Consider the following 21518-nt stretch of genomic DNA (forward strand, 5'->3'; position numbering starts at 1 on the left):
CTTTGTTCAAGGAGAAATTGAATTAATAATTCCTCTAGAAATTTAGATTCTTAAAAGGATTCATTTACAAATACTTTGCGTATTCATAGTGTGTGCAATAAGTTAAGGACCATAATTTTTGTGAACATTATTTATATCCTGTGCTGCTTATGAAAGCCTTCACTAGACCGGATTATAGTTGTTTACGTTGCTTACTTCATTTGTTGAATTGTTATAGAGGGTTTTTGTGCTCCTCATTCAACAGTTATTTGTCAGTTTTACCACTGGTCTGCGTTCACCAAACGCTAATTAAGTGGAAATGCAGTGGAAAACACCGCCTGCGAGTGTCGCAACCGCACGAGATCAGAGATAGTGTATTATTCATTCTTATGCCGTGCGATTTTCTGTACATGAAATAACCACGGATGCCAGGGGCCAAAAGAAAATCTGTTTGTCCGCATCTCTCTCGGCTCACTCAGTCAGCTAACTCGTCTCTCCAGAGGGCACGAGAGGCTGATGCAGCAAAGCAGGGAGCGATGCAAGTCACTTAGACGCCCGCTGGAAATTGGAAACTCGCCGGAATCGGGTTTTAGCTGGCGTTGCAGCAAGCAAGGTTAAAGGAGTCATCATAACTCATCATCTCGGCGGCGAGCAAGCAGCCAACTCGTTTTTTGCATGATTTAGCCCTCTTGTTGGTCCCTCTCTTGCTCGCTAGCTCTCGGTCTTCGCCTTTTTGCGGTGGCCGCGCGGCACCTTCATTATTTAGCCGATGATGAAGCACGGGCTTTTTAAACACCGCGCTGCCGTTTTTTCGCATGCGAGAGAGTGTGAGTGTGTATACGCGCGCAATTCATGCATGAAGATGCTGTTTGGAAGACGTAATTGCACGCGAGGTGAAGGTCAATGCGGCTTATTAAAATCGCCTCTGCAGCTCTTTTTGCACAAAAGCGCATCAGCGCGTTTCCCTGCCCGAGGTTCGGCTTTTACGGCCCTCAATTAGCGTCAAGTTGAGCAGAGTTTTCAATCGCTTCTTGTTTCCTCTTCCAGCGGGATTCCTGGTATTTTTAATTGTTGCGAAATCGACGTACCCACTGATTGTCAGTGAGTGGTTTTCATTGAGAACACGCTTGGAATAGTGTAACAAATATGACGAGTCTGACGGATGCAGGATTTTCCTGTGGCATTTCTAGCGAAGTCCCTGCGCAGTTGAAGCGGCGGATGGGAACTGACATTTGCTGTTGCACCTCAAAATACTATTTTCAGCTGTGATCTGCCTGAAAAGTAGGCCTTGGGGTTTTCCCGTAGAAAAATTTCTGTCATAAAAAGTGCAAGTGATTTCAAATTTATTTTATTTTTCCACTAGCGTTTTAAAACCTATACAAATATTTGTGTCCTTAATATGAGTATAATCTATAGATCTATAGATTTTATTTAAAGGCAACCATCACAAATAACATGCATTGTTGGCTTCATTGAGACGCATTGTGAGCTGATCGTTGTCTTATTCCGTTTCAATTTTGATTTTGATAAGACAAGATGTATTTTAAGAGCCAGTGCTTCGCCATTTGAAAAACATGCAATCTTTGAAGCCGCTTTTCTTTTTTTAAAACATTTATTGTTATCTGGGAAAGTTTGGCTTAACTCAACCCAAGGTACAAAGGCGGGGAGGAATTTCTCGCTCCACTTTAAAAACCAATGCAACAAGAGCGCACATTTCTTGAGCACAAAAAGGAGAAATTCGCGTCAATGATCATGCGGAGCGAGACAAAAGCTGGCATTGTGCATTATTGGAACTCCCACACACATCCGAGTACAAATAGCGCGAGCAGACCGATTGCGATCATTATTAAGAGCAATGAATATTCATTCCAGCTGTGCGCTGCAATAAAAGCAAGAGCCAATAATAACAATTTAATAGCGAGAGGAAAGAACGACACGATTTCTGCGTGACCCGATTGTAAGTGAAAAATTGGAATGAATATAAAATAATGGAGCAGCAGTGAAATGCCAAGGCTCAGCGTACCCACCGACGAACGGTGCGGAGCGGATGCATGCATAAACTATCCAATACCTTTATGTGCAGTGATAAAGAGCGTTGGCAGGCCTGCGATGCAATTCAAGTCGTGCCGATCGTGCAGCCGGCGAAATGCTGCCGCTCTTGCTAAATATTTCGTCACTCTCTCTCTCTCTATTATGAATGCGCCCCCGATTGTACTAATAATTTGTGCCGCTCTGGCATCTGCGAATCGGCGAGCGAGAGGTTAATGACGATCTTCGCCAATTTGCCTCACCTGCTGTTATCAGGCGCCGATTCGCGAAGGCGCGCCGAAGCTTCCACGCCGACATGCTCGCCCTTTCTCTTTTCTTGCCTTTTAATCTTCTACAATGAACAATAAATTTGCAACTTGCGCTGCCGTGCACAGAGCTCTCGACGCAAGTCGCGTGTTTAGGGACGTGCAAAACTTATATTATACTTGGTTTTAATATATTCTAGTGAAAAGGGGTTCAGGATGTTTCAGCAAAAGTAAATTATTTTCTGGAATATATGAAGCGCGTGATAGACGAGAGATTAGCTTGAAATCAATTTTTAAAGCTAAAGCGGAAATATCCATTCTCAATGCAATGGGTAGCATACCAAGGCAATTCGGTTAACGTGGATTGGAATGGGATCCATGAACTGCAACGTAAGAATTCGGAGGGAATTGCGCGCTTAAAATGACTCATAGCTTGCTACTTTGCACTAGAATCGTATGATGTAGCTTCGCAAAGAAAATACCTTGCAATCCTGGACAGCCCCAGATACATTTTATTTTGTAACCAAAGTAAATTACTGTGGGTAGAGAAAACCAATACATTAATTAATTAACATTGTTTTAAAAATATTTTCGAAAGGAAAAATTTAATCAATAAATCAAGAGAGTTCTCGTTTCTCACTAACTTTAATTTCCCTGCAGCATTTTTTCACACCCCCCATGTAAAATTGTGATTTTATAATTTTGAGCACAGGTGTCAAGATTAGAGTTATACTGAGCAACGCCTCTTTTTGTCCACGAACACAATGGCGAGCTTTTAAGACTTTTTCGCAAAATTACACACATGGGCGGCATAATTAGCATTACAAGTGGGAGCAGCATTGCCTCACAATCACGTGCACTTGCAACATGAACTTGCATTTTATAACATCCGAGCGAGGATGTAACGATGAGGCGACTTGGGACTAAAGCGAGGAATTCGACGCAAAGGTTTGTTTGATCCACTTAATCGAAGCGTGTGTTACAGAATACGCCTGGGATGAGCGTGTAATGTATTATTGCGCTCAAGGCGAAACAAAAATGAAAGGACGCTGTGAAAAAATGCTCTCGACTATTTGAACCAGCTTAAAGCTAGACGGCATCTCTGCCGTTTTATTACATCTAGTCAGCAATAAAAAAACGAAAGCAAGTTTTTGCAATTTTTTGCTTCGGCGGAAATCGCTGCAGGAGACATGAACGACTGCACGCACGCACTTCTTGCGATCATGTAATTTGATTACAACTCTCTCGAAGTGAAAGATGCACCTCTGCGAGCTGCTGATGCGACTTTAATGAAGCAGGAATCACAGAAGTGAAATCCTGGTGGCACACAGGGCGCCTCCTCGACTTTTCACGCATTTGAAGGCGACCGCCGAGAGTCGTCGTCCGTCTGTGGTGATGAGAGAGAAATCTGCGCGCGACGAACAGGAAAGTTTTAGAGCTCCTTAATTTAAAAATCGTTTCATGCCTGTTGATGTATGAAGTTTCGCTGCTGATGTGACCCAAGGTGCTTCTTAAAAAGCATTTTTTCGTTTCAATTTAACTTTTATTGGTGCTGAACCTCTCCCAATTAGGCATTTCAACTGACCACATTCTTGCTTTCTCAATATTTTCAGTGTTCCTTTTTTCATGACAGGGATTATGATTAGAAATAGAAAAACGTTAGTTTTATTTTTATAAACACTAGAAATCATTTTATTTCATCAGAATATTATTTCCTCATACATAATGAAGCACACAAATCAATAATTTTGCAAACCAATTTCTTTCACGTCATGTAAAACATAAATCATATTGCTGGTAATGAGAAAGTGACATTAAAAAAATCAATCGATTCATACTTATACGTATAAGGACCAATCTCATGCTTGTTTTCATACAAAAATAACCCATACACATCAATCGCTTTTATTTTTTGCTTTTTTATATTTTTGAGTTGTCGTGTGAACGTGTTAGGGAAGAAAATAAATATTATGACTATATCTACATCTATATTATCATTATATAAGGCCATATAATAATAACATGAAGCGCAATTATCACTTGATTATTTTTCCCAAATTTATTCTATTTATATGGAGCTAAGAATAAATAGTTCAATCAATCAACCAAGACGTCGGAAGGTCTGTGTTATCGTGATTTTGTTGGAAGCCAAGCAAACAAAACGACATTCGCGAAAAAAATAATATTCAGTGTTTAATTTTTTTACAAAATAAAATAATTAGAACGGAGATAAATATCTAATTTTTAAATCATAAATAATAAGTTATTATAATCATTCTATAAATACACTTTTTCTTACGACACAATTCATTAATCAAGAAGAGTAAATCATTGATCAATACATTTAAATTTCAGTTCTTTTGTATTTCAAAAGTATCAATATCCTTTTTTTTAGAAAAGTGTGAAAGGGAATAATTTATGTCAACGTCTCGTTTCAAATAGAGCTCGTTGCGAATATATATACAAAGGCTGTGGTTAGTTCTTGAAGGGTAACGAAAGCTGAACGAGAGGCGTCCGAGCCTCGTGCGAAAGAAATGACAATTGAAGCTAGAAAAAAATGCATTAAAAAAGAAAAGAAATATAATTATTGCTTCACACGATGTTTATTTACTCATTATATTCTTTCATTTTTTTTTTACTTCATGTTTGTATATATCTTTTTCAAATTGAGAAGAGAGTTAAATCATAAGTTTCAAATATATCATCTATCGAGAGTACAACCTCGATAATCTTTCTTCGGTTTCATACGTCTTTCACGAGTAGTCCATTTATATCCATTTTATAAAATAAATATACACGTAAGCTTGCTGATTTTTTTCTTGATTTCCACTCGCAACTGACTAAATCGAATCCTTTTTACTATTCACTTTTTTTTTATAAAAACACACTCAATCGTAATTATAAGTCATGGCAGTTGACACCATGATGGTAAGAAACTAAACAATGGAATCCCAATTTCCGATTTTGGTCCCATTCATCTTTCCATGTAAAATGGTAGTGGTAGTTCGCTATAATTTTTTAATCAATAATCTATATACATGATATAAAAACATGGCCATTGTTGTGAGGGGTCGGTCGCTATTCCATAGCTCTATAGTTCATATAAATTTGACCGTAAAGTGAGAGGGGGGCACTACATTCTACTGGTTAAACAAAGCGGTGTTTGTTTCATGACGCGGGGGAAAAACTAAAATAAAGCAGCGGCAGATAAGTTCAGTATCATCAATCACGTTTAAAAGTTCACTTGCAAGTGCGCTTGTAATAAATAAAATTGCCTTAATTGTATTACAATGAATTTCGCGGGGGTAAAACTAATCGAATGTCAACCGTTGAGCTACTAAATTTTTAGCAGTGAGACAACTAAAGCAACTGCGCGTAAAACCGTCAGTGAAAGGGGATGGCTTGGCAGGTTGCTGCAGGGTGCTTAAAGGACGATGGGGGCTCACAGAGCAGGCACCCTGCTCAGCTGGTTGAACACGGGCAGGCGCTCGAGCGGGGACGGCGGTGGGGTGTTGCCGTTCATGTCGTCGACGGCGCCGTTGGCGGCGTTTGCGGCGGCGTTCATCTGCAGCAGCGTGGCGGTGAACTCGGGCCCGAACGAAAAGACGTTGGACTTAGGGGTGGCGACCGGCGTGTAGGGCGTCGACGGGAACATCAGATCCGACTCAGAGAAGATGCTGGTCAGACTGGAGGTGGGCGACTCGGACAACGAGCACGGAGGGGAGGGCGACTCACCCTGCGAGCCGCCGTGCAGACTGAACGCCGAGCCGCCGAGGGGCATGGGCTTGGAGCGGCCCATCATGGCGGCCGCCATGCTGGCGGGTGCGGCGGCGGCGTTGCGCACGCGTGCCTCCTCGGCGTTGTGGATGAAGTGGCAGCGCGGCCCGTACGGACAGAAGCCGCTGGTGTGGAACGTGCGGCACAGGTCCGTCTTGTACTTGGGGTGGCGCGCCAGATTGCGCAGCTCGTGGGCTCCGTGCGCGAACTGACACTTGTCACCGTATTTGCACGAGCCGCTCTCCTCGAAGGGTCTGCACAGCTCCGTCTTGTAGCGGCTGGTGTTGACGTTGGTAGGTGACGTGCACGCTACCACGCTTTTGTCCACCGGCTCGCTGTGGCACCGGTCCAACTTGCGGTGGCCGTTCAGCTGGTGCTGCACCTGCTGCAGGGCGATGTGGCTGCTGCTGTGGTGGGCGCTGCCCATTGACTCGATCGTGATTGACGGACTAGCGGGTGGGACGACGCACGCAGCCATGCTGCGTTGCGGAGGCGTCGAGTTGCGTCTGCTCAACGGCTGGTGGCCGTTGCTGGAGTGGTGGTGCTGCGTGTGGATGGGACTGCCCACCGCACGGTTGTCCAGCTCAAAGGTCACTTTGAGGAGGTTGTGCGCCATCACGTTGTTTCCGTTCTGTGAACAAACACGAGGACAAATCATCAGCCAATTGCTCATAGTTAAATCAACAAAAATGGTAAATTAAATCAAATTTTTGAGAGAGCGAGAGATTAAAGCTTTTTATGGGAATTTCTCTTAGCAGCCCACAAATTCCGGTGAAATCGCCTTCTATTCAACACGGGTGAAAAATTTTGAAGAAACTAACCTTTCTTTTCATTACTCTGTACTTATAACAGGGCCTATTAAATCTTACTTTAACGGACTTTTTGTCGTCAATTCTATACACTGCATACATCATAAACTCATAAAACCTTTTTGAAGCAAACAAAGGCCGTTACGCTTAATTTTCCACTGAAAAATCTAGCTCAAATTTTACTCGCAAGCGTTTTCTCTTAGCCCACGCGTTACGCGTTTTATGATTTATGATTGCTCTAGGTCAAACTCCCTTAGGCAGTTAAGGTCACACACTTGTGCGAAAAGGCTACTCCTTCCTGTGGGACGCTTCACAAAGCAAACAACACAGACCAGCATTGTGAGCCAACTTGAGGAAGCGAGCATCGCACGGCCTAAAAGTGGCATCTCTCGTTTATTTGCTAAACAGAATTCGGTTGTTTAATCGAACCCTTGACTGATAAGGTGATGGAGATAACTCGAGAGCGGCAGCGGCAAATTAAGAGGAAAAAATTTTCTCTTCAGAAGAATAATCGCTTTCGCATCTTATCGAGACGAATTGCGCTTCACGAAAATAGCAGGCAGCGAATTAAAGCGAGAGAAAGAAATCGGCTCACTGCATGCTGGCCGCACCCCGGCGCTTCGCACGTGACGCCGCTGCTAATTTCATCATCGCCGCCCGCCCGGCTGCCTGCCCGACAACGTGCATGCTGATAAGCTGACACCACGCTTGGATTTTCTCCCAGAAACAAACAATTCTTCACCAGGAAAACTGATACGAGCACCAATGAGTCACCTATGAAAGGCCGGGAGTGAGCAACATGCAGCCTTGTTTCAGAAGAGTGACAATTACAGACCGCGGGCTCTATTAAAGACTGAATTAATTGAGTAGTGGAACTAAGGGTTAATTAGCGACAGATAACAGTAACAGATGGTAACTGTAGACGGTCTGATTGATTGACGTTTTTTAGATTGCTTCGTAAAAGGTTTTAATGAAACTATAAAATCAAAGCACGTTTCCCACGTATCATTTTTTACCCATTATTATAGAACGGGGGAGTTCCTTCACGCGAATCGGCCATCGATTTCTGTGAAGCTAAAGGGGAAACGACACCAGCGGGCCAGGTAGCACGTGTTGCTTTTACGTTACATTCGGTGCTTTTTGTCGATTGAAATAGGAAGTGAAATTGCATTCGGGGCCGCGCGCGTCCGCCAAAGCGAACAACCGGCTCGTTTTGCTGGTCACTGAGCGAGCGAGCGGACTGCTTTTTGCTGCCAACGCTTCCTTCTCCGTCGGGTTGGCCAGAGTAATAAAACGACAGGGCTATTATAGCAAGAATATGAAAACCAACCGGTGGCCGGTCGGGAGTCAGGGCAGAGGTGGTCCCCGCGCAGGTGGACGCGCAAATTTGCGCGCGGCGAAAGAACGAGAGATCGAGCGTGCTCATCACTATTCCGTGGGCGAGCGCGAGTGCGAGTGCGGTGTTGCCACGTGAAGGAGAAAGCCTTTTTCCAATTATTGCCGAGCACAACAATGCCCGCTTTCTTTCAATTAAGTTTCCTGTCAGAAGGGTCACTCGGATCACGAGCGGGGAAAACAACCGGCGGGTCGGGCGACACTTTTTCGTTCAGGGCCTTGAATATTTAATCAGCCGCCGCATTTGGTGGTGGACCCAGCACCAACACTCTGGTGGGATTATAATACCTCTAATGACGGTTTAATACGAGAAACGGCCCTTGCGCCCGGGATACGAGGATGCGTCGGCCGTAAATTGAGATTAATTGAGGAAATTTTCGAAAGTGACAATGCTAATGGAAATTAGAAACAGGGAGTGCCTTAAACCGTGACCTCGGCACTGCAATTGGAAGAAACAAAATGCTAATCACGGTATTCAAATACATTGCATCCTCTTGTGCATTTTTTGGACGCGTCAGATAGCTTCCATTGTATAAATATGCGGCGAATTTTTAATTTAAAGCATGTCCAGTGTCAGACGTGAGGCAGCTCGTAATTACTTTTATGACTAATCCAAAATTTACCCGCATCGAAATAGCCACGCTGTTAATTAGTCAGCACAAGTGACTCATTTTTCTGCACTTTTTTGCTTACAAATCTCGGGCAAGCGGCAGAACCGCTCGTTTTTTCCTCTCTCGCTAGTGCCCCCGAAGACAAACAGAGGGGCAGCCAGCGTTGATAAACGGCTTTTATTCTTGGAGATAATTAAATGCCGCTGCGTTTCACGCTACCATAAGCAGCGCACGTACGAGTCGTGATTCGCGGCGCAATGCATCGAGTGGCGTAAGGCAGGCACCCGGAACCAGCAGCGGCGGCTAAAAAGCCCACAATCTACACCGGCTCACTCTGCGTATGTATATACCTGCCTATCAACTTTCACTAGGCGTGAAGGTCACCTACAGACACACACCTATCCACTCTGTTCATGCCGGTTTCAGCGCTAATCCGCCGCTCGCTCGCTGCGCTGGCTTCAGAATCTCGCCGTCAATTATGATTTATTTACGTGATTACGTTTTGTTTTTTCCCCGCCGGCTGGGAACGACGACGGATGGGAGTAATTAAAATAAAAAGTTATCGCGTATTCTGCAAGCTTGCACGCCGGTGCGCACACGTTGCATCTTTCCTCGTTCTGCCGCCTCATCGCAATTATGCGTGTTGTTTGCTGCAAAGTTTCTTCTGGAACCGGCTATCGGACCTGCTGGCCTCTCGATTTATAGACTAGAATTGCCGTTTGCCTAACTATGGAAAATTTTCTACTTCCTTCAGAAGCTCTAGAAAACGATTCTGGAAACGTTTTGAGCCTCGACGGAGAAAATATCCCTGCTTATCGAATCGGGTGAATAAAAGGAAATTACTACTGATAATGGCAGCGAAGAAACCCCCCATGTTCCGGTCTAGATTGTATTAAAATGTTTTGCTCTCACGGCTGAAATCGAAATCCTCGCCAATGGTGCAGAGTCGGTTGAAAAACAACGCGCTCTGCGGAATCGAATCTTTTTTGCTCTTTCACTCCGCTCGCTAGCGTAGCCATATTCCGGCACGATTTGCAGCCTTGTCAGGCGCCACTGCCGGTCATTTTTCATTCAAAAAGCCCCGAACGGACAGCTGAAAACACGAAAAGCCGAAATCCAATATGGCTGGCAGCGAAAAATGACCTTTACAGGACGACGGGAAAATTGATGGTCTTGAAATGGCCGGCAGAAAATCGCTAATTTCGTGAGTGGTTTGCTCTGCTTCACGAAAAAAGGGAAATTTTGAAACAAAAGCTCGTCTATTATCTCAAGATACCACTAAGTGTCTATGTTCGAGCCTGGAAGTGACTTTGAAGACACAACATAGACATCGTAAATGAATGTTGAAATGGTTTGAATTGCTGCAGGCCGTCCGTGAAACCCCCACAAGCCACTGCTCTCAGCTCAAATACAAAGCGACAGCACGAAAATTAGCTCTAAGTACGTGCAAACTGTTTGTGCAAGCAAGACAAACAAGTTCGAGCGCATTTTGATATAAATTTGACTTGTTTTTCGCTGCAGCAGCAGCGGCGGCGGCGAACCCCTGCTTTGTGCATGTGTGCGTAGGTAATGCCGGTTTCCGCGTGTGCAGCAAGCGCGATAGTAAATCAGGCAAACGCAACCTTGGGCAGCCCTGCCGTACGCTCGTCTTCCTGATAAGGTGGGTGCACATAGGCAGACCTGACCGTGAAAATAGTCGCGCTAATGACGAGCAAACAGCCCCCTGGATCAGGCTGGCAGTGTTTGCTCCGAAAAAATATTTGTCCTCCCGCCGCGAGCGAGATCTATCTCGTGCTCGTTTTTAGCGGGTTCATTTTCCAGAATGCACTTTGCTCCTATTTGCGGCCGAGATGTTAGTAAATGAAAAATATCGAGGCGGGTAACAATTAAAGCTTGAAAAGGACGCGTGATACTACTCCGAACCTTTTTGTCGACTGTAGATGGGAAAATTTCGGGTGTTGAAATATTTTAGGAGGCTTGTGGAAGAGTGCTTTTATCACAGAAGAGCACAAAACAGCTTATATGTGGTTGATCCCTAGCTTGATGAAGTGATAATATCATCTAGGTACCGCGTCATATCAGCACATTTGATTTTAAAACGACATAGCTTTTATCTCCTGAATCATCTTCATCGTGTTGCAGAAAATTCAACTATAGATTATCAAGGGCTCAAGAGTTGAACTTGGTACTATCAATTAAAACATGAGATATGCAAAAAATGATCAAACACGGCTGCAGTAAAGTTGGATCATGCTTAATTAAAAATACTATGACTTTCCGGACTGTGAGCGAGTTTCTATTCCCAATTAAATAAAGATTTCCATTTTCCTCCTCTCTTTGATAATAGAGTTTTTTTTGCAATTTATCACTTCACACTGGGGCTTTCGAGTAGAGTGCTGGTTGCGTATCACGCACATTGACTCGGCTGAGACGTGTGTTTTGCTTTGCGCTGCAAATAGAGTGAGCGCGAGTGCAATTGCTTCATGTGCTAATAACGATGATGGGCATGGCGCAATTGCAAACAGAGCCACCGATGCGCTAGCGACGTGAGCAAGCACTTATCCTCCGCCCTGTATGTGCACTTTACACATGTATGTACACTTGTGCGTACACTGCTGCGAGTGCTGTTGGCAGGGTATTGATTGAAAGCGAAAAAATGCGAATTCAGGATGCAGCAGAGCGAGCCGGCGGCGGGGCCTTGAACGTCCATCATCACCGCAATTACGCCGCTATTTGCAAAATCATCCAATACACGGATCGGTTTTTGCTGCTGGGCTGCTGGCGGAATTGCATGCAGTGAGTGAGCGAATGGTGCACGTGCCAAAAGTGGACAAAAATTTGGTCGAAAACGATAAAACATCGTTTGACAAATGGCCACGGTTATCTTTTGTTTATAGACTGGGTACAAATCCTTTTGGCAGACAATTAATTTAGATTTTCATAAAAGCGGAAATATAGATATAATTTTTTAAATTGATTAAATTTGTGGAAGGAAATGAAAACTTGTGGTTGGAATAGCTCTCATGAGTAAAATAATGAATTGTATATTCTACATTTCATAGTAAAAACGATACGAAATTCGGAGAGCAAAGACACTTGATCCGTCAAGTCCATTAGAATAAAGAAAAAATAAAATTACGCTACTTTTCCCCTAATCCAAACAGTGACTGGCCCTGAGAACGGTACAAGCATCTCAAAACTGATAGAAATGGGACCAAATAGCACTTTAAATCCAGTCAATCAGGATATCATTCCAAAGCAGCTGATGACAATCGTCATGTTTATTTTGACAGCTCGGTCCTTTGACGGAGATAATTCTCCTAAAAAATATTTACACAGGGCTTGTTCTGTTTGCAGAAAGTTAATCTTTCCGAGGGTAATCTCGCTGACGGCGCGCTCTGCCGCTTGCTCTCTCGACTGCCGCTGCAAAAGGAAAAGCGAAATCTAATTTCTCCGACGCGGTTCCGCTAATCGCCCACGCCGCGTCCTGCGTAACCGTCGAGCAGGATAAGCGAGCGAATGTATGTTTGTAAATGTGTTAGCGTGCTGTTCACATGAGAAAGAGAGAGACGGAGACGCACCACACATCCTGGTTGGAAAGCAGCCTTCTTCACTTCACCGGCAGGAAAGAAGACGCAGAGAAAGGGACACGCGGCGGTTTGCTCATGAAAATTCTCTGATAACGCCGGCAATCGCTATTGTTTCATAAGCCAGTCAGGCTTAAGGTATCGAGTGTCGGTTCCCTCAAGGGCAAGGCCAGGGTAAAAAAGATCTAGCCGATTTTAAGCCGTCAAATTTGTAGTTAAAGCCTAATGAAGATTTAATATTTTAATCAATGCTTCAATTGTTCTTTGAATTATATCATTGAAAATGAGATAAAGTCCACTTCAAATTAATCAAACTTGAAATTTCGGCTACTATGCGGTGCAATATGGCTGTTCCAAATAGTTTAGAGTCTCTGACTCACTATGGATTACAAAATTGTAAAAAAAAATCCAATTCCGAGAGCATAAAAAAACACCGCATCTTTTTCAAGACTACTTCTTGTTCTCTGAGAATCAAAATCATTGTTGTTCTCTTATTCGTTCGCTCTATCAACCATGAAATTCAGAATAAGTTGAACTTCAATTATGTTGAAGCATCCTTGGCCTCTTTCGAGCGAAAAACTAGCCTTTTTAGTGAAGTCAGAACACAATCTTCCCAAGAGGTATAACGTCTCAACTGTCTGAAGCGGTGGAAAAAGCTGTGGGTCGCGATTGGCAGCAACTTTTGCGGTCAAAAGCACTCGTCCGACGCACAATGAAATTAATATTCTCCAGCAGCCGCACACATTTGCATACCACCGCTTGCTTATATTTATTGTTATTAATCATGCGCTGCAGCCAAGCAAGCGAGCAAGCAGTGTTGCGTAATGTGTGTCACGAGAGTCGCGCGGTGATTAATTTTATTAATTCTGTCGCGGTTATTCCATTAAATAATTACACCATAAGTCAGTCAGTCAGTCAGTCATGTGGTCACGACGCCGAGTTGAAAGGAGAGAGAAAAATGTCCGTTCGAATAGGAGAAAAACAGCATTCCGGTGCTGATAGTTTAGAAGAGAGTATTTTTCTCCTTGCAAGAAAGTGAATCTGACCATCTGGCTGTGACGAAAGCAGAGATTTATTCCACGTTTCTCCTTTCTCGCGCAGAAACGACCAAGCGCGCGTAATAACAAGCAACACGCACAATGCACCGCTCCGCTGATTATTATATACTCTTTCACTTTCCATTTCGCGTCGCAATCGAAAGGAAAATCGCGCTCGACCACGTTAAATACGGTTTTCCCTGAAAAGGAAGAACGTGCGTCATTGCCCGCGGCGATTTTGTGTTTTCTTTTCTCCGCATCCAGTCGTGAATTTCTCTCCAGCTCCAGCAGCCAGCCGAGAGACTTAATGCATATGAGCGATGCCCAAAATTGGGGATCTTTTGGCAGGCCTTGACGCCTTCGTTTAAGAAAGAGGAAAATGAGAGTTATGCAAATTGCCGCGAATCCAAGCGACCTTCTCGCTTCTTTTCTCAGAAAGGTGATCAGGAAGACGTGATTATCGTTCCTTTTGCGTGCGCACGGCTCATTTCCTGCGTCCGAACATGTGCACGCCGCGCCAGGTTCAATTGCATTCTTTTAATTAGCGAAAATGATAATCACGATACTTGTTGTTCATTTGCATTTCAGCGCATAAATGGAAAACTCCTGTCTGTCCACGTACACATTTTCAACGTCAAGATAAATTGGAATATGAAGCGCCCGTGTGGAATTGAGCGCTGTAAAAGTGTGATAAAAAGTAATGAAGTGCGCAGACGGTGCGCCATGCTTGCTTTTACTGATAGTGAGGCGAGTCAGCGCCTTTTCTCTCAACTCTTGATATTTCTACCCTTATGAGAATTTAAAAATCAAAAATATTTTATTTTAAATTAAGAACTTTGCAGCAAATACTTCAAGAATAAAATTTTAACTTAATGATTTTCTAAACGATAGCTAGAGAAAAATCGCGAGTGACGAATGTAAAACTTATATGGAGCAGCCTCAAGAAGAAAAAAGTATTTAAATGGATATTGTTTTAACTCTGGTAATTGTTACATTAAAAAAGAACCATGTAACGCTTCCAGAAAAAAATTCTGTCTTGGGAAATCTTTTAAAACACACATTTTCTCTTTATTTGAAACACAATTCATCAATCAAGTCGAGACTCTCCAATCACGACATTGTCAAATACTGACAAACTCGTACACGCTTTTGAGCCTTTCAAGAGACTGAAAGTGCAAGCTAATCACTGCATTTTGAAACAAATTGTCGCAAGTTGCAATACGCCAGCCGCCGCCGCGATAAGTCGACTACTCAAGCGTACCAATAATACGGACGGCTGGGCCCACGTGTTCTCATTACTGGTCCGAGTTAATGAATGGAACGAGCCGCCGCCGCCGCTCGTTGGCGTCGAGGGCGTGGGCGGCGGAAAATGAGTGAAAAATCTCGGGCCGAGGAGAACGAGAGGAGAGTAATAAAAGCAGCAAAGCGCGTCCGCGCGGCTGCCTCTCCTGCCGTGTTAACCCAGGTCAGGGGAACAATAACACTCGCTTTGTGCACCGGTCACAAGAAGGAAAGGGAAAAGAAGGAGTGCAGCTGTAGTCAGCGACCTAACCCACCCCTGGCGACTTGCCACCCTTGGCCGCACAACTGGTCCTGCCGGACACGTGCAGAAGAAAAGAATGGCCCTTTCTTTCTTTCTTACTCTCTTTGGACAGCAAAAATAATAATTCCTCTCCTTCGAGAACGAACTAACTCGCGCTCCGTGAGACAATGTGGAACAACATCGAGGGCAACCTTGACTGATAACCACTCGCGCGGCTGCAGGATGTGGTCCATTGTTGCACGGCCATTGTTGCACCGGCACTCGACTGCGAAAACTTGCGAGCATAATGCGCGCGCTTTTCGCGGTTTCGCTCTTGAAAGGGCTGCAGCTGCGAAAGCACTTCGCGATTTAATCGTGCCGTTCGAAACTTCTTCCCATCGCTTGTAAAGAGTGAATTTTAAATATGCACGTACTTGCAGCAAACGAGTGCAAAGAAGGGAGGATGTGGGAATTCGCAGAGTTTGTGAAAAGAAATGCACGCAATTTCGCATCGGAATTCCCCGTTCGAATGGCTCGAATTCACGCCAATCCCCGTGAAAGTTGGCGTCGAGAAAACGCACGAGGAAAGTGTTTGCAGCGCGGTCCAAGGTTTCATCTCGGAATTCGCTAATAATTATCTCGATACCGCCCATCACTGGACTAGAGTTTCGAATCTTCCGAAACGCGGCAAAGTGTCGTCCAAAGTGCCGGGTTTTGGCGGCGCCCACCTGTTACACGCTCCACAATGTTTGGAAGCCAGAAATTCCGACCCTTTGTTGGCACCTCACAATTTCACTAATTTCAGCCCGAAATTTATTTTACACTATGCTAGTATGACATTCAGTTGCAAAGACCTCAAAAAATGTGTAAAGGGCAGGACGAAATAGCATGTTGAGCTCCCCCAGACCGAAATTGTTGTAATTTTTAAGGCCGAAAGTTACGAATTGGTCAAATTCCAGAAGGGAAAAAGGTGAGTGATGGGGCATTTGTTCAAATTCTAATAATGCGAGAAATTCTAGCAAAATTACGAGCAAATTTTTCAAGTTCCAAGCTATTGTAACCCGCTTGTTTTAAGCTTCCGAGTTGGAAGTCTTGCAAGTTTCCTTAGCAATTTTTGGAGAGCTTAAAAAGTGTCTTATCCTCTGGCTGTCAGTCGGGTGATAATATATTCGGCCCAAGGATGGAACAGACTTTCCCACCTGACTAACACTAACTCTCTCTTTGCTCCTCATTCTGGGCGCGCTCTCACCAGCCGGCACACAGGCCTACTTCAATCGCTCCTCCCTTTCCAATCTGGATTTGTTTTCAAAAATAAAAATGAACCAAATCGACACCTACCTTGAAGAGCATGTCTCCAAAATCGTAGTTCGCCGAGGCATTCATCACAGCAGTTGACATAATAAATGGAGGAAATTCACACGACGACCAATCGGGTGCGAAAAGCTTCTCTCACCCACTCGTAGGAAGACAAAGGGTAGTTCCAGGGTGCACTCGAATCTGTCAAACCGCTCGTCAAACTCGACACACCACCACCGTGAAGGTCTATCTGTCGTCGACGTCGGGAGCTTTGTGGTTGGTGTCGTGCGCCTGCCAACCGGTTAGGTACTGATGATCGTGTTTGCGAGAACTTCAGTCGGTGCTCGGCCGAGCCTTCGCCGCTGTGCTGCGCCGGAGGGAGAGAGGATCGGAGTGGGGCTGCTCGTTGATGGCCGAGTGTGCCGCCAGAGGGGACTTTAAACAAGGAGACTGACTGATGCGAGAACCCCAGCTCTCGACTGATTCAGCTGGTTGTCACAGCTTTCAAAATTATTTGCCGATGGATTCGCCGATTGACGTCTGGGTCTGGATGGCTCATGCAACTGGCCGCCGGCAATTCTCCCAGACGATGAAATTAAACTGTCTGGTTGCGTATTTTCTCCACAAAATCGCTCCTTACCTACGTCATTAATGGATGTGTGCGCAACAATCTTTAATTTGTATATAATATTGCACAATACATGGCAACAATTGAAATTGATGACTTCAGTAAGCAAAAATTTGTTCTAAAATGTGCAATAGATAAAACAGGATGTTGCCATGCTAAGTAAACATTTAAATTTCTCCCAAAATTTACAGCAGTTGGCAAATTTTCTTGACAGATTTCGATTCATATCATCGACACCTACCCAACGGGGAATACACTTTCTGGGGAAGCCCTTTTTTGTGTAATAGAATTAAGAGACAGTCCTCGAAATTTGAAAAGCATGCTAACTTTGCAGCCACTTTTCTTTAAAAAATATACTACGATACCTAGGTCAATTTTAGCTTCAACTATATCATTAAGTTTATAAGCATTGAAAACACGATACTTCCGGGATTTAGCTGTATGAATAATACCCTCTATTTAGATTAATGAACTGCAACAAAGATAATTTGATAGTTAATGACGATAAATTGTGGGCTTCGATCATTTTCACTGTAGATCATGTCAACCGAATCTTGTTATGTTAAAGATATTTAATTTCTTAAGTTCTCTGAAGTACACAATAACAAAGTTTCTTATTTGGTATTTAAGGTAGTGAATTCCTGCAGACCGACATTACAATTTTGTGAAACGTTAAAAAAAGAAAAAATGAGGCATGATTCAAGATGTGCACCATCTAAAGAAATGGTATCTCATTTCACGAGAATTAAAATCGTAAAATCGCGCGATAGATGATGAGAAGCATCTACTAATAGAAGGATATATTATTTCGTTGAAACTTTTGACGCCGCTATTACGCAGAGTTAGACTTAAATTTCATCATTTTAATTTTTGACATCGACTTTTCATAAGTTTGAGGGAGAGGGGGGAATGACTGAGACTTTTGAAAGTGCCAAATAAGTTGCCACCTAAAATTCTTTTTACTAATTTTTATTTATTTAATTTTTTTAGTTTATCGGTTAATATCGTTGTTACCTACTTTAACAAGTTAATGTGCTTAAAAACGCGTTTAAATATTATTTGAAACAAATCTCAATCAATGCGAATCTTGCTATTTTGATGGCGCACATATAAAAACCAATATGTATGAATATACGCTCTAAAAGCCTGTCAAGTTTAGCTCATCTGATACATATTAGCCACTTCTGAAAATGATCAGAGGGCGCTAGTGCTCAGCCAAACTTGGAACGTGCGCCTGATTGCTACTGCGCACCGCTGAACACAGAGCTCAAGCAGGTTGCAGACAACTCGCAGAGTGAAAAAACAGATGCGTAATTCAAAATCATATATATTTATTTATAGTTCTGATTTCTTGCAACACTGTCAAGATTGTGAAATGTAATCAAGTACATAAAATAAATTGCAAAGATCAAAGGAGGAAACATAAAGTCGGCTAGATTAGTCAATCAAAGCAATGAGCATCCTCTTAAAGTCGCCGGAGCAGTCATCCTGGAATTTATTCCGATATTACACTTAAAAGTGAAATGAAAAAGAAAATTATTACCTCGATGGCCTTGATCAGCGGCTTTTCGTACTTCTTAGCGTACGCTTCCTTGATGTTGCCCATGTCGAACTCCGACCTGGTGACGACGGTGCGGATCAGGGCGCGGTTGTTGGTGCCGACACCCTCCATAGCCTTGTGCAGTTGCCAGGCGAAGTAATCGCTCGTGTCCTCATAGCAGCGCACCATGGTCACAAGGGCCTTTTCGGTGTCACCTTTGAACTCCTTCTCAATGACCTAAAAATATGATTTTTATTTGAATAAACTAATTCAAATTTAAGAAGATAATTGAAATTAAAATAAAATAAAAATTAGATCAAGTTTAATCTTTGATTAATATGAATAGATCACCTTGTAGAAAGGAGTGTCATATTTATTCTTGTACTCCCTGAAGAGAACCTGGAGATGAGCGAAGCTGCGCTTGGTCAGGATTTCGATGAAGACTTCCTCGTTGGTTCCGACCACGTTCTCTCCAGCGGCGTAAAGAGCTTCAACGTCTGTGACCACCTTTTCGATGTCGACCACAACGCTCTCGTCCCTCTCAGCGTCCAACAGCGCCAGCAGTAGCTTCTCAAAGTAAAGCTCAGTGTCGCGCTTGATGTCAAACTCTAGATCTCTGCCGAACACTTGGTAAAAAATATTAAAAATTAATTTTTTAAATTTAAGATGGGTGCAATTGAACTAAAAAATTTATTTTACTGTTTTTGTAAGTCTTCTTAATAAGTTTGAGCCAATCGTTGTTGAGAGTGCAGAGAATTTCAATGAGAGCGTCTTCCCTTGTGCCAAGACCATCCATGGCATCGTGCAGCTCCTGAGCGAAGTAGCGGTCGAGGGACATCATGCAACCCAAAGTTACATCCTCAAAGCTACCTCCCAATTCCTTCTTCAATTCATCAACGAGTTTCTGGCCAAATATGAATAATCGAATTACTTTTTGGTCTATATGTTATTCTAAAACTCTATTTTATAAACCATTTTGTAATGCCACAAATAAGAAAATATAAAAATACGCATTGAATTGATTCATTTAGAACTTGCCCAAGTTCAATCATAAGCCAGATTTTCCCCTTTAGAGACAACAATATTATTTGTTTTAAATTAAAAAAAATTAATGATTTTTATTGGGTCAATTCAACTCTATAAACATCGTAAATTTTCAAATAAGAAATTGATACAAAATAGTGAATAGCGAATGAAATCTACAAGGTATATGATATGTAAGGAAATTGTAAGAAAATATGAAGTGCGTTCTCAACAGTTAATCATGCAGACGAACTAATATTAAACAAAGACAAGTATTTATTGAGGAAAGTGATTTTGCAATGTGCTTCGCCCTCGCCCTTAGATGTTTTGTTAGCAGTGGATTTCCTTTGAGTGCATATATTGCAATTACTCATCCCGATGACGAATACGCAGAAATTACCTTTCCAAACAGAGATTCAAAACGATCCGCGATAAGCAGGCGCTGGCCATTGGTACGGTTGGCCAAGATGGTGATAATAGCTTCCTCGTTGGTGCCAAGCCCTTTCATCGCCTCGTGAAGGGCGTTAGCGTCGGCGTCCAGTTCAGCCTGCCCAAAAGGCACTTTGGGCTTGACTGTAGGCTTTAGCTATAATATTGAACAAACAAGTATCGGAGCTAATCAGAGATCAAACATTTATTTTTCTATTCGATCTTAAAATTTTTTATCTTTTTGGAGTAATCCTCAAAAGCAATAAATTTTGGCTTAAGGTATGTAGTACTCTTTCATGCTTACCCGCCAAGTTTAGCGTTTCTTGATTGGCAAAAATCGCAAAAACATAAATCCTTTAAACGATCACCACAACCAAGTTTGCTATTTTCCTTATTTTCAATTGAATTATATTTATTATTAAATATGGAGACATTAAAAGCTGATATTACATCAGTATGCTAACACATTCTGCCCTGTTAAAGTCGTGAAGCATAAATGTGTCGCAAAAGATAGCTTAATATACAAAAAGTGTTAAAAGAAAGAAATTATAGATATCTGTGAGCGAAATAGTTTACTTTAGAAACTTAAAACATAAATTACGCTACGACTGAAAAATTAAAAATCATGTATGGGGCAATTTAGTTAATAATTGATTTCAGAATGGCTTTCTCCCATAGGTAAATTAATAGATGGAAGGCTAATTAGTTTTAAAACTATCAAAATAAAATAATATCACACGCTTTTGTACCACTCAGCAGCTGTTCCGGCCCCGCAGGCCTCATCAGCAGTTAAGTTAAGTTATATTTATTTGTTTATATATATATATATACAATTTAATTTACCTCCAAAACAAGATTCATTTAAGATGATTCATTTTTTTAAATTTGATTGTAAACGTCTTAAATGGTAATTGCTGCAGTTAAAAAGTTCACGGAAATTTAAACTATTCATATGAAAATCTAACTAATCTTCAGAAATGGTGAAAATGTAGTACAAATCTACCTGGAACTGACTTCCAATGGAGCTCATGTTGGTGTGATTGTCTGGTAAAGTCGACGGACTGGACTGGACTGGCGAAGGCGCGTCTTCGGGTCGTGCCTTAAGAGCGTCTTTTGCAGGAAACATTAGAGATGAAACTGATAATAGAGAAATGCGTCAAACTTTATCAGTTCCAGGTAACTGAGTTATATGAGGACGCGCCCAAAATATTTGAAGACTAACTATAAAAATTGTTTAAGTAAATTTATTGCTATCTTAATCCTTTCAAAAATGTATATATATATATATATATATATATATATATATATATATATATATTATATTATAATTTTTTATTGAAAATACTATGAAATTTAAAACTTTAAAATTGAAAAGAATGATCCCGCAAAAATTTAGGAAAGTTTGAATTCAAACCAGCCCGCTGGCTCGCATTCTCAGGAGTGTCAGTTCGGGGATACCCAGTGTCAGAGATGGTAAATATTGGCAAAAGGTGGTTAATTATGCGACTTTTGAAACGCTCAGATAGCTCAACGGGCTGGAACGCGCACCGACACCAACTCGCCACTTTGTTATGGTTTTCGCACCTTTCCA

General features: G+C 42.4%; 2 protein-coding genes across 2 annotated transcripts; both read right to left on the reverse strand.

The window, feature by feature from the left end:
• Nucleotides 1-3936: 3936 nt before the first annotated feature.
• On the reverse strand, nucleotides 3937-16646 carry Tis11 (Tis11 zinc finger protein). Its single transcript, XM_065487294.1, has 2 exons — nucleotides 16350-16646; nucleotides 3937-6681 (listed from the first exon to the last, which is right to left on the reverse strand). Exons 1-2 carry the CDS (start codon nucleotides 16407-16409, stop codon nucleotides 5716-5718), a joined length of 1026 nt encoding a protein of 341 aa, XP_065343366.1. The 5' UTR covers nucleotides 16410-16646; the 3' UTR covers nucleotides 3937-5715.
• Nucleotides 16647-18244: 1598 nt separating this feature from the next.
• On the reverse strand, nucleotides 18245-21085 carry LOC135943606 (annexin B9-like). Its single transcript, XM_065490233.1, has 6 exons — nucleotides 20931-21085; nucleotides 19899-20084; nucleotides 19175-19379; nucleotides 18827-19101; nucleotides 18479-18712; nucleotides 18245-18423 (listed from the first exon to the last, which is right to left on the reverse strand). The coding sequence occupies exons 1-6, from the start codon at nucleotides 21051-21053 to the stop codon at nucleotides 18373-18375; spliced, it is 1074 nt and encodes a 357-aa protein (XP_065346305.1). The 5' UTR covers nucleotides 21054-21085; the 3' UTR covers nucleotides 18245-18372.
• Nucleotides 21086-21518: the final 433 nt, after the last annotated feature.

This window comes from Cloeon dipterum, chromosome 4 (genome assembly GCF_949628265.1).
Source record: "Cloeon dipterum chromosome 4, ieCloDipt1.1, whole genome shotgun sequence".
Lineage (NCBI taxonomy): Eukaryota > Metazoa > Arthropoda > Insecta > Ephemeroptera > Baetidae > Cloeon > Cloeon dipterum.